Genomic DNA, 12,782 nt, shown 5'->3' on the forward strand with positions numbered 1-12,782 from the left:
TAAAACCGATCCCTGAGGTAATCCATAATTTACTTGCGTTAGATTCATCATTTAAATGGACAAATTGATGTATGTCTGATGAGTAAGCTCTGAACCATTCTAGAACCTGTCCCTCAATACCGGTATAATTATATAAATATCTGTATTCGTTTTCTAGGAAACAAGTATTTACCATCATACAGTTGGGTGACCGTTTTAGCTTCAGCGCCGCTCGGTGCTCTGATGTAGTTTGGAAACATGTGAGGTATCAGCCTGAAAGCAACACATCAACGTGACATTAACATCAGAGGAACAAAAGAGATTCAGAATGAACATTCCCCAAACACTTAGTGTGACTACAAATGTAGACTTACACAGGCTCTGTGCGGTTACCCAGCAGCAGTTCAGCCAGCTCCGCTCTCACAGGGTTCCCTCGCGCCAAACTGATGGTGTGCTTGTCAAAAGTGTGTTCCACCGTTCCTCCCTTCCCAAGATCCCTTTAGACACACACCAAAGCACAATGAGTTTATTCACTCCAGGAGAAGCGTGTAAACTCAGAATCACTCTTCTGACTGACCTTTGAAAGGTCCAGTCTAATCTCAGCGTCATGTCACCGTTGCTGCCGGTCAGCTCTTTTATCAGCTCCTGTCTGCTGGGGGGACTGATTCTCCACACCGACCCTGAGCTGCCTTCAATGTTAGCCGTGACGATGTCTTCATAACTGTACATGGTTATAAACTGCATGGCCACCTGTGGACACAGATCGGTGTGAGTACGTCAAGATGATAGTAAGTTACATTGGTAACATTTAACAATCAAGTTCCATTTGTTTGCGATCCGTAACTTTGACTTCTCCGTCAGCTTCAACAAACAGAACCCTTAATGTAAAGTGTTGCGAATAAGTTAAAAAAGAAATGAATTAAATCAGTGCCGTTTAATACAGAAGTTGATAATGTAGATATGTACTTACAGCATTTTTTCCGAACTGGTTTGTGAGTCTATTGTAGTCGCGCTCTGTGAAGGGCTGAATGGACTGCTGCTGAACGCTCATCGTGAATACCGGCTGAAAAAAGACAAGAATCAACGCAGATCAAACAAAGCCGTAATAGAAACAAAAGTGCAAGTTCTTCAAGCGCAATGTTTTCTACCTCGTAGCCTCCGAGCCTCACTGTGACTGTGACATCAACCGGATGGTTCACCACGCCCACTACCGATTTGACCAATGAGATGAAGAGCAGCGGAAACCAGATGATGCAAATGAGGAAGAGGATGATTAAACCGCCCATCCCGTACTTGACGATCTTCTTTTTCTTTTGCCCTTTCGGTTGAGGATATTTCTGGGAAAAAAAGAATAAAGCAATAAATCATAAAACAAAGATATTACACATTCTTTTCTGCTCAAATAGAGAGTGGCGGGTTCGCGACATGCATGCGACACGTTCATTGTTTTAGGCGCATGGAGATGAAAATATTTCAACTTTTCAGAATGCCAACCATTCAGCTTAAACCTTTTGTAGACCAATATAGAAAAGCTCAGCAAAGATGGAGACACGGGTGATCAAAGCATAAATAAATCTAGATGCAGAGATTTCACAAGTTGTTTTCAGTGTATAATCCATATATCATTTGTTATTGCCTCCTCGTTCTGGCGGCAAGCACAAATAAACAAAATAAATATAATATATAATAAACATCTAAATGATAAACTTGATTTTATCGGAGCCAAAATATGACGCCACCTTCTCTGTCTCCCGGCTGCACTTGATGATGAAGATATTGGCGTAGATGTCCTCCACACACATCCAGTTGGAGAGAGACAGTGTGGTGTCGGTCCAAACCCAGTCCATCACTGCCCGCAGCTCCACTAGAAAGGGAACAAGCCGGAAACTGTGGAAACACCAGATAAATGTTTTTAAACTTAATTCGCGTCACAATATAATCTTAAAGGAACACAGAAATAGGAGGCATTTGCCCACCCTTGGAAGAGGAAGAGATTGAGGTGATTGTATTTCTTGGTGAGAAAGTTCCCAAGGATCCGTGTCGGGTATCCGCAGCGGATCTGATACGCTGACAGCGTGAAATATATGCACTTCACGAAATACCAGAGCTGTGCCACCGAATTATGGTTGAACATCCTGAGAAATAAAAAGACAACATGTAAAAAGCCTGCGCCAGCATAAATGAGCCAGCTCGAAACCGTGTGAAGCAAGCAACCGCTCTAAACTGGTCATTTTCTATCAGATAATCCTCCTCATCCTCACCTCTCAGTGACAGCCGGGAGGATGAAGAACATCCACAGGTGGATCCCAAACACCAGTATAACCTGGAAGATGAGTTTACCCAAGATGCTCTTCCTGAGATAGAGCGCTCGGTCGATGATCATAGTGCTGAACTGAATGAGAAGCATCACCAGAAAGGCTTCAGGGACCTGATCTTCAGACAGCGATGACGCTATATCTGCTGCGGCCGAGTATTTCTGAAACACGAAACATGTTGATATAAATCAGGGCTGTCAATTGAGCACGTTAACTAGATGAATTCATTATGATAACAAATAAGGCATTGAAATTATTAACGCATTTCACGCACGCGCCCCTACGTATAGGTCATCTTTCCATTTGAACAGCTGATTGAAGAAGAGTACGATTGAGGTTTTGTCTCAACTTTACAGTACATCATATAGTTAAGCTACTTGTATATCACACAAGTAACAAGCGCTGGACACGAGTCCCGAGTATATAAAGAGTGTACGGGTAAATGTACTGTTGATTTGTCGATTAATAAGAAGTTAATATAGACAATATTGTCTCATTTTTGCTCAGTTTTTCGTCTTTGAGAAACACACAGAGTGACGTTTCTTTTTTGAATCCGGGTTTAAACGAATCTGGACTTCTGAATGAAACAGCCGTTTGAACAAATCGAACGAACGGACAAGAGAACGAATCATAGCGACATTGACCGCCACCTACTGGCAGATTTAGTTTCTCGTTTACACCGTGTCTTCACCAGACGCGACACAACCTCGGCTCGTTCTCAATGGGTTTGTCGTATCGCACCGCTTCCAGTGTGGACGATATGTTAAATTATAATGGGTTCTAATGCGTTCAATTGTCTTTTGTTGTGTCGTGGTTTGCCGCGTCTGGCGTAGGCACACTATAAAAGTGTAATTTTTATAAATAAATTGACATATTTCCCTTTTAATTAGAAACATTTTAGTTAAAGTTTAGTCTACCCGGCAATATCACTCATCATTTACTTATCCTCATGGTCCAAACGTTTGTGCAATAGATGTTGAATCAAAGTATTTCTTTCTCAAGCTACTTTTTGTAATGTCTCTTTACAATAATGACTTAATTCTTTTCTGTTGAGGTAATTTCTTAAACAAACTTGATGTTTGAATAATTTGGGATTGATAAGATTCATTAATCGCCATATAATATCATTAATTCGACTTTTAAGGACACTTCTATTGTTTTTGTAGGTAATGTAACTTAATTCTGTACATTTTTCAGTTTTTTCCTGTTTCTACAGAAATAAAGTGCTACGGAAATAAATCTGCACCGAACAGAAGCTCTGGATCAGAAAGGTCCGGTTCAGAAATCCTGTCCACGCTTTCTTTGTATTTTGTCCCTGTGCGAAGTTCTCTGTACTCACTCCAAAAGCCCAGAAACCGAAGATGACGATGATAAAATCCACCACGTCGGTGAGGAACATGAGAGCGTAGACATCGGTAGCCGCTTGGTACTCTGCGTGTAAGATATCTCTGAAGAAGCCACAGGTGGGCCTGTACACGTTCTTCACTCTGCAGGCACGAAGACACAAAACCAGATCAAATAAATACAAGTCAAACCATCATCAATGCAAATAAAAATGCCACTAATCTCCTTTCCAGCTTCACTTACATGGATAAGAAAAGAGCCTTGAGTTTTCCTTGAACAGCGTTCAGAAGTCTTTTGCCCTTTTCTTGTCTGTGTCTGCTCTTGGACTTCTTTTTCTTCTTGGACTCTTTCTTTGTAGTGTCTGTGTAAAGAAATATGATATCAAATAAATGTTTCCGACACACAAGGTATCCAGAGACAACACGTGTTTTACTTCGTTTTAATCGTTTCCAAATCTTTTATTAAATCTTTGAAGTGCATGCGAGTTAAACTACAACAGCCAGAAGATCTTGATCTGCGTGTTTTTCAGATCCTCTGACCTTTGTCAGTTTGTTTACTCTTGCGGAAGCGAAGGAAGCGTCGTTTCTTCTGTCCGTCGTCCGTGGCTGTATCCGGGGTGTCTGTGATAGCAGGTGCGTTGAAGCTTTGCTCAGGGTCACTCTGGATTTCTCCATCGGTGGGCGTTTCCGCCGACGCTGTGATTGACAGCACTTCAGTTTCTGGTTCCGCCTGCGTTTGACTGTCTTCATCTTCTGAGAGTTGAAAGACCTTCTCCCCTGTTTTATCCTGACTCTTGTCCTCGGATGAGCTTTTGCTCTTCTCCTCCAGAGGACCCTCGTGATCCCAGAGACCGTATCGCTGAGAACATGGACATAAATAACAATGATTTCAAACAAGCTGTCTGTTTATTTTCATTCTTTATGCAAAACAAAGAACAATAATGATACTACGTTAGATAATGCGACTGGCACACCCTTACAGTACATTCAGTAAATTGAAGTTGTCACGTGTGCTATTAGTACACGTCTTTTAAACTAAAAGTCTACTTGTTGTGTACTCAACGTTTACTACTGCTGCAATTAAAGTGAACTTAAAATACACTTTTATAAACGTGCACCAATGTAGTGCATTAAGTATACTTAAAATACACTTTTATAAACGTGCACCAATGTATCGCCTTAAGTATACTTAAAACAGTACACTACTGTGGTACTAGTACTTACCGTTTATAACTATATATAAATAAACTCAAAATGTACTACAGTTTCACTAAAGTATACATAAAAGTTCACTTTTATCAACTAAAAAGTGGGCCAATTGAGTCCCAAGTAGTATTGAACTTTTATAGTACTAGAACTTACTACATACAGAGTAAAACAGTACATGAAAGTATTACTACATTATACACTTCTCGGAAATTAATAACTAGTTGTATACTGAAAGCTGACTACTTCTAGACACAAAGTATATGTAGTGAGGTATGCGGGATGAGAGCTGGGATTCGAGGCCGGTGTGATAATGAGCATCGGCTGTACGCGCACCGGTCTCGAATCACGGAGGAGATCGGGAGCATAAGAGGACGAGCGACCGGACCGTCAGTAAGAGAGAGGACCAGGCCTGGACTTTAGGTTGTGTTTTATTGTTTGTTTATTTCATTTAACGTAATTTACGTTGTGTCGGTTCCCTCATGGAGAACCGGCAGAGCTTATTTCTTTATTGGCCATTTTCCAGCGAACGAAAGAGCACACTCACGCGCTAGCATGAGAGAGAGCCCATCAAACGCTGGATTTGCAGATTGTTTGAAACTGATAGATGGCGTGATCCTGGCCTGGAAAGTCAAACTAAGTCATATGTCTGTGTTATGTTGGCAATCGGCGCATACGTGCATAATATAAACAACACGAAGCGATAATGCGATGATGTGTCGTGCCCGCCTCTAGCAGCTCGTATTTTTCCGGAAATAATACAGCTGTATCTCTCTAAATACAAAGATACGAAGTATGCAATACTACTCTATAGGTACTCAAGATTAATAAACAGAAACTGCGTGTTACCCCATCTTTAGGTATACTCATTCAAATGACTTTGAAGTATACTTATTTTTGGTACGGCTGTTGTTGCAGGCAGACCAGTTTGACGAGAATTCATAATGTAAGGTCTCTATACACCTCTAAACACAGTTATGCATGTTATATTGCATTTCTGTCAATAGATCCTCCAAAAAACGACACACAGGACCTTTAAGACATCCAGCATTTGTTTAGCTCGTCTATGCTGGTTTTAGCAGCTTGTGTTACCTGGAGCAGCGACCGGTGAAAGAAGAGCGCCAGGAGCTGAAGCAGATCATAACGGATGTAGTTATCGGTTTTCTCCAGTCCCAGGATACGAGGAGGGAAGAAGGCCTTGTCTGAATTTAACTTTAGCTCATACTCGGTGTTCCACGGGTAGAAACCGAACTGAAACAGGTATTTCATCACAACCATGACCTCCGTATAGATGATGGCCGCCATCCAGAACCTCTTCGTGGGTCGTGGCACGGACAGCATGGCCCAGAGAAACACCAGGATTGGCAGAACCAATGAGATGACGGATGCTGTGACCAGGTTGTTCAGTACGATGATCAAATAACAGACGAGTTCAGAATGAGCCGCCAGCACATTGTAGAGAGCAAACATCAGCTTGAGGAGACGATTCTGAGAAGCGTAGAACTCGCGACTCTGAATGAGCTCCTCCACACACGCCGGCCTGAAACATAACCAAACGCAACATACAAAACTGATTTTAACCGTCGGGTGTCCTTCACAAAGCCTGTCAAGATGATTTCGAGGTTATAATTCACTATAAAACCAAAAAAAAGATGAATAACATTGACATTTTTTACAATATTATGTGTGAATGTATGACTGTTAAACCAATTTAGTAGATCCACTTCAAAATCAGTTTTAATCATTTCAACCGAACCGCATTCTAGAGGTGTATGGTGTTTGATACTGACTTCAGAAAAGAATCTGTGTATTTTATTCCTAATATTGCATTTTATTTCCAATTTTCCCCAAATCATCACACAGACATGCTAAGAGACACTTCAGTACCATCATGTGTTTTAATACTGTATATGTACCTCTCCGAGAGCAGCTCGCTGGCGGTTCTGGATCGTCGAGGTTGTTGGCTGTAAAACGGTTCAGAATCGAGCTCTAGCGTGAGTTCAGAGTCCAGCGTTGTGCTGCTAAACTCACGAGCCTTCGGCAAACCTCTCAACGGCTCCAACTCCACCACACTGCAAGAAAGCGTGACTCATTACTCGTGGACATTACATAGACTGTAAGAGGGGTGTTGTGAGTGATAGGACGGGTGAGACTCACTTGGCGTGGCCGCTGAAGCACACATTGTCCGTGTCGGTTTCATCGAGGGCGGTTTCTATCGTCAGGTTCTCACTCGCCTGTGACAGCTGGTCCTCCATCGGCTCTCTGGAGGGTCTCTGCGTACGGCACTAAAACGTCACGAGAAGGATCCTAATGCTGATTTTGTAAATGATGGAGTGTGTCTGAGAAGAGACTCACCTGGCTGATGTTATGGATGAACAGGTAACGTTCCTCACAGAGGACCACGGAGGTATCCACATACTGCTTGGTGAGCAGGTTCAACCACATGGTAAAGCCGTCCACCATGGCCAGAAAAAGCACCCAGAGGAATTTCAAGATGTCCAGAATCCTTTGCACTATATCACTCCGTTTGACTGCAGAAATCATACAGAGAACTTCAAGGTCACTTCAAAACGGATTTTGGAAGGCTGAAGATAGACATATAGACTCGTTCGGCACCGTGTCTGGGTCAATCAGATCCTTCGGAGGCGCAGTCCTTCATTGTTGTTTCAGATTTCTGCCTCCGCTCGCTATGTCATAATCACGTCACTACCAGAGCAGGCTCCTGATTGGTTAACCTGCTCGCCAGTTTTCGCCAAAGTTCAGATTTTTCAACTCACGCGAATAATGCTCAATTCGCGCCATTCACGCCGCCTCATTCGCGCGAATCGTGCCGCAAGCGCGTCTATCACGTCTTTGCATTGACTTAACATGTAAATCACTCGCGCTTAACACTTCATTCGTGCTTGGTGTGACTCAGGTTATACCTTTTCTAGGCGTGTTCCCCGAACTATACCTTAGTAGGTAACTCAACTTATAAGTGTGACTCTGGAATGCTTTGGTCTAGATATCTAATCTCGGTCTTGTTTTAAAAAAGAGATTCTATACTTTATTGTTAAAAAAATTGTTATAGTAGTTTAAATGTACATTAATAATGATAAAAATGTATTAAAATTGTTTTACTTTATTGCAAAACTCCAGAAGACAAGTTGTGTTTCAAGTTTTAAGCTGATATCACAAATAAATATGGTTTCTGGGATATTTGGCCACTAGGTGTCATATAGGCCCCAATGGTGTACTGCATACAAATGAATACATTTCATTATTACATACAAGGACATTCCAATGATATAGACGTTTTTGAGATTTACAATCAAATATGATTATGAATATGTAATATTTATAATGGTTCCAAAAGGGTCCACATGCAGGTCAGTGACATATAAGAAAATGACTTTTACCAAGTATTTGTTTTTGTAAAACACTGGTCAAATATGTATTCTAGAGTCTTAGACCTTTCCAACGATGTATAGTTTGTTATGATTGGATCAGATTTTAGTTGTGAAATATTAAAGTAAACCTATATAGTATAAAGAAAGAAAGAAATATGTGTGCGTGTATGTATTTATAATATTACAAGTGTCCGATCCCGTACGTTCACGTCTGTACGGTTTCTGCGTTAACCAGCTACATTAACTGGCTGTTTGGTTTCGCTTGTTTTTGAAAGGGTCATTTATTCTCATCGTTTGCCATCGTGTGTTAATGTTCTCCACGATCTGTGTTGATTCACATTATTGGTGTAAATCACTCATTTGTGTGTAGGGATAAGTGTCCAATCCAGAATCCCAATCACTGGAGTGTCACTGAAGCCTTGATGTGCCTCCATCACGTCGTGCCTGGTGAAAGGCATAACTTAAGAACGACGTAGCGAAAGAAAGTGCGGCACAGCATTGTTACGTGATGTTTAAATGTCCATTCATTTGACTATTTGTGGCTTGTGCTTTGAATATACTGTTCCCTTGCATTTCAGACATTTTACCCAAACACATTTATTTTGTACATTGCGACTTGAATGTGGTTCATTTGGTGTTTTATGTTTTATAAAGGTATATTCTTTTCTAAACAAATTATTTGTATAATGGTGCATCAACGCTGTGCTGAACCCTTGTTAACCACCTGGTGTCGTCCCCACATGCAATATTAGTCGACTATAGGAAAGATGTTACTATTCTGATTCGACTATGTCAATTCCTAGTCGTGGACACCCTAATTGATAAAATACATGTGCCAAATAAATTAAATAAATGTTCAAATAAATTGAATAAATGTGCCCAAAATAACCTAATAAATTAAATAAATGTGCCAAATAAAATAAATGAATGTGCAAATAAATTGAATAAATGTGCCCAAAATAACCTAATAAATTAAATAAATGTGCCAAATAAAATAAATGAATGTGCAAATAAATTGAATAAATGTGCCCAAAATAATCTAATAAATTAAATAAATGTGCAAAATAAATTAAATAAATGTGCAAATAAATTGAATAAATGTGCCCAAAATTATCTAATAAATTAAATAAATGTGCAAAATAAAATAAATAAATGTGCAAATAAATTGAATAAATGTGCCCAAAATAACCTAATAAATTAAATAAATGTGCCAAATAAAATAAATGAATGTGCAAATAAATTCAATAAATGTGCCCAAAACTATCTAATAAATTAAATAAATGTGCAAAATAAAATAAATAAATGTGCAAATAAATTGAATAAATGTGCCGAATAAATCAAATAAATATGCCAAACAAATGAAATAAATTAGCTAAATACACAAAATGGATTAAATAAACCTGCAAAACAATGAGGCAATTAAATGTAATAAATGTGGCAAATAATTTGTAGATTTCTTACCTAACCCTTCTCCATCTTCTGCCATCTCCTCCTCTTCTTCTTGAGTATTGTCAACATCAAACACAGCTCCATCTTCCTCTGCATCAGCTGATAGAGACATAAACACCTCAGTTTACTACGGTAAAGTTTGGTAACACGCTCTGGTGTATATATCTGTAGTCTCTGTGTTTAACCTGAAGTCTGTGACTGTGTCTGTTTCATCTTTGTCTCAGTTCTCTCTCTCTGTTGACGATCTTTCAGGGCGTCTTTTGCGCTGGTGACCCAGGCCTGATACGCCAACTGTGATCAACAACACAAAACAGGAGAAAAAAACAAGTACATTTCTTCACCTTTGACAGAACATGAAAGCCATCATTCAAGATGTTCATTTAATCAGCATTTCTAGACGTATCTTGTTCATTCCAGTCCAGTGTCTGTTTAATTTCAACAAATCAAACCTCAGGGGTCATCAAGTGTTACGTCATCCGTGACAAGACACATGAAAACTGTCATAAAAGTCCAGGTTATCACATTAAAAATTGAACGTTTCCTAAATGTAACAGATGCTTAAAAGTGCTTGTTTTCTTTGCGGTATTTGAGGTCTGGAAAAATACAGAGCGTATTTTCTGTTATTTTCACTGGTTTCTCCAGTTTTTATTTTCAGCAAATAAATGCAAATAGAAAGAATATTTTTACTTGAAATTTGGGATGTATGTTGTCAGTAAATCACAGAATGAAACAAAAATGATAATTTCACAGAAACTCTGTAAAATGATTTCAAACCGCTCCTAAAAGTCCTCGGCTGTATGTGAAATACTTCATACATTGAAGATTCATGAGAATGTGTGTTATACCTGAAAGGCAGTCTGTTTTTGGGGTTTCTTTTCTTCCTGAAGTGTCTCATCTTCTTCGCCGCTGTCAGACTCAAACATGTAATATTCCCCAGATTGCAACACTAGAAAGAAAAAACTCTTAGATCATAAATAGGCTCTCAGATTGAACTTTGACACAACTTAGTATAAAATAATGGAGTGTATCATCAAAATAAAACAGCTTTTTTATATAATGAAAACACCCATAATTCAGTTGTGTTTCTGATCCGACATGACTGTGAGCGAGTTTACCGGTCACATGGTTTTTCCAGGGGTAGTGCCACTCTTTGGATCGGGACGGCTGTCTTTCCTTCTGCTCGGAAGAGTCTGAAACACAAGTGTGAGATTTCACGTCACCCATCACTTTATTCCTCAATTATTACTTCCAGACGTCAATGAGAGTCAATCAAGACAAGAGCAAGTGGAGGATGACATCTCAGATATTTTTGATAAGGAAAAGAAATTTCAAAAATGTTCGAGTTTCAGAAGAGATCTCAAACGCTCAGATTTGTCATGTCAACATTATTAAAGATCACAATACGAACTTGAATATTTCTCATTTGGATCCAGATGATTTGACCTCAATCTTCATTCATTTTATACCTCCGTTCTCTTCACAGATTTGAACAATTACACTTTGTTTTTGTTTATTTCTCCTAAAACTAAATTGATGCAAAAATAAAACACATCGAGACCTCAAAATCTCATGAGCTTCAAAAGAGCAAACACACTTTGTTTTCATTTCAATGTTTTCTCTCTTCACTTTCACAACATGAATGAAGCGATGCAGATTGCGTGCGGGAGGCTTTCCAGTACACAGATTGCACATAAATAAACCACATTCAAATACTAAGCGTCCGACTTTATCACGCCGTGATGGTTCTGCACCTGAAGGCGGCTCGTCTACAGCAGACGTTTTACGTCCCTGTTTGTATTTCTGCTGTTTGTCACGTATGCGCTTCATCCTGAGAAAACACAAAGAGAAACCCAGAATGAGCGCTCTGTAATGGGCCGGGGATAAAACGCACGATTGATTTACTCACGATTCCTTCAGCTGTTGTAATGACTTCTTCTCAGCCTGCTGATAGAAATGCATGTTCTTTATGATGCTGGCGCGGAACAACTCAAAACCCCTGCACACATGACAGAAAACACTTCATACAAAGTGCTTAAAGAGATAGTTTACCCAAAAAACAATCTGTCATCATTTGCTCACCTCCAGATTGTTCCAAACCTGCTGAACACAAACATATATTTGGAAGAATGACAGCAACCAAAAAAATGTCCCATGTCTCCATCTACTGTCAGAGAATTGATTTTCCCTGCTATGGCAGTAAATGGGGAATAAGATCCTTTTGGTTACTCACATTCTCCCAAATGTTCCTTTGGGTTCATCAGAACAACATTATTTTTTACAGAAGTCGAGGGTGAGTAAATAAAGACATCATTTTTGGGCGAACTGTCCCTTTAAGTTATAAACTTGTGATCAGGGTCTGTTCTCACCGTGACGCCTGACGCGCTGATGCTTGCAGGTCAGCGGACACGTGCAGAAAGTAAAAACTGAGGAAGACTCTCCTCTGAAGAAGGAGGAAGAAGAAACAGATGCTGTCCCAAATAATACCCGCCTCCTCCACGGGCAGAGAGCACTCTTTATCACACACAGTGTTAGCTGTGAAAAACACAAACACACGTCACACATCTGGATGGCATGAGGGCGAGTTCGTGTTTTCATTCGTGACTCGCTGGTACGCCGATCGACTTACGGTCGTAGTAGCCTTTGACGGTACACACCAGACTGAAGAGCTGTATGACCCAGCAGAAGTTCTTCTGCAACTCCACCACAAACACGCAGGCCAGGATCTGACGGAGAAAGAACAGGTCAGCACACATCATACGACGGCATGTACGGGTACGAGCCGGGTGAATGCATCTCTGTTCACTCACGGACAAAACGTTCTTGGAGATGATCACGGCCACGTTGTATATGATCAGACAGTCCCACAGGAGCAGACGCGTACGGGACCGCTTGACCAGGAGCTTGGTGCTGTAGATCAGGAAGAAGAAACAGGCCAGGAGATAACCCAACCCGAACACGCTGATCCGAGTGGCCCCGGTCACGAACAACACGGCCAGAACAAACCAGAACATGTAGCGGAACACCAGGATCTTTGCCATGTCCAGATAAGACCTGCAAATAGGACCAATGTTTTAAATATGGATGGGAAAATATACTTCAAC

The 12,782-nt window shown here is 40.3% G+C and overlaps 1 protein-coding gene across 2 annotated transcripts in view; it reads right to left on the reverse strand.

Moving 5' to 3' along the window:
• The window catches only part of piezo1 (piezo type mechanosensitive ion channel component 1 (Er blood group)), a 58,043-nt gene that overhangs the window by 2,057 nt on the left and 43,204 nt on the right, over positions 1 to 12,782 (reverse strand). The window contains exons 25-48 of one of the 2 annotated variants that reach the window (XM_079481590.1): positions 12,489 to 12,732; positions 12,308 to 12,404; positions 12,048 to 12,213; positions 11,588 to 11,677; positions 11,433 to 11,509; positions 10,797 to 10,871; positions 10,527 to 10,627; positions 9,867 to 9,972; positions 9,694 to 9,780; positions 7,199 to 7,374; positions 7,001 to 7,116; positions 6,760 to 6,915; positions 5,936 to 6,383; positions 4,178 to 4,496; positions 3,882 to 3,999; positions 3,634 to 3,781; positions 2,241 to 2,455; positions 1,956 to 2,114; positions 1,719 to 1,866; positions 1,128 to 1,316; positions 950 to 1,042; positions 557 to 729; positions 354 to 476; positions 173 to 252 (exon numbers count right to left, since the gene is read on the reverse strand). In XM_079481590.1, the coding sequence (XP_079337716.1) occupies positions 173 to 252; positions 354 to 476; positions 557 to 729; positions 950 to 1,042; positions 1,128 to 1,316; positions 1,719 to 1,866; positions 1,956 to 2,114; positions 2,241 to 2,455; positions 3,634 to 3,781; positions 3,882 to 3,999; positions 4,178 to 4,496; positions 5,936 to 6,383; positions 6,760 to 6,915; positions 7,001 to 7,116; positions 7,199 to 7,374; positions 9,694 to 9,780; positions 9,867 to 9,972; positions 10,527 to 10,627; positions 10,797 to 10,871; positions 11,433 to 11,509; positions 11,588 to 11,677; positions 12,048 to 12,213; positions 12,308 to 12,404; positions 12,489 to 12,732 (3,704 nt within the window). Of the gene's footprint in view, positions 1 to 172; positions 253 to 353; positions 477 to 556; positions 730 to 949; positions 1,043 to 1,127; positions 1,317 to 1,718; positions 1,867 to 1,955; positions 2,115 to 2,240; positions 2,456 to 3,633; positions 3,782 to 3,881; positions 4,000 to 4,177; positions 4,497 to 5,935; positions 6,384 to 6,759; positions 6,916 to 7,000; positions 7,129 to 7,198; positions 7,375 to 9,693; positions 9,781 to 9,866; positions 9,973 to 10,526; positions 10,628 to 10,796; positions 10,872 to 11,432; positions 11,510 to 11,587; positions 11,678 to 12,047; positions 12,214 to 12,307; positions 12,405 to 12,488; positions 12,733 to 12,782 lie in introns of both variants that reach the window. The other variant, XM_079481589.1, reaches the window with a different exon arrangement.

This window comes from Barbatula barbatula (assembly GCF_947034865.1).
Source record: "Barbatula barbatula genome assembly, chromosome: 1".
Taxonomy (NCBI): Eukaryota; Metazoa; Chordata; class Actinopteri; order Cypriniformes; family Nemacheilidae; genus Barbatula; species Barbatula barbatula.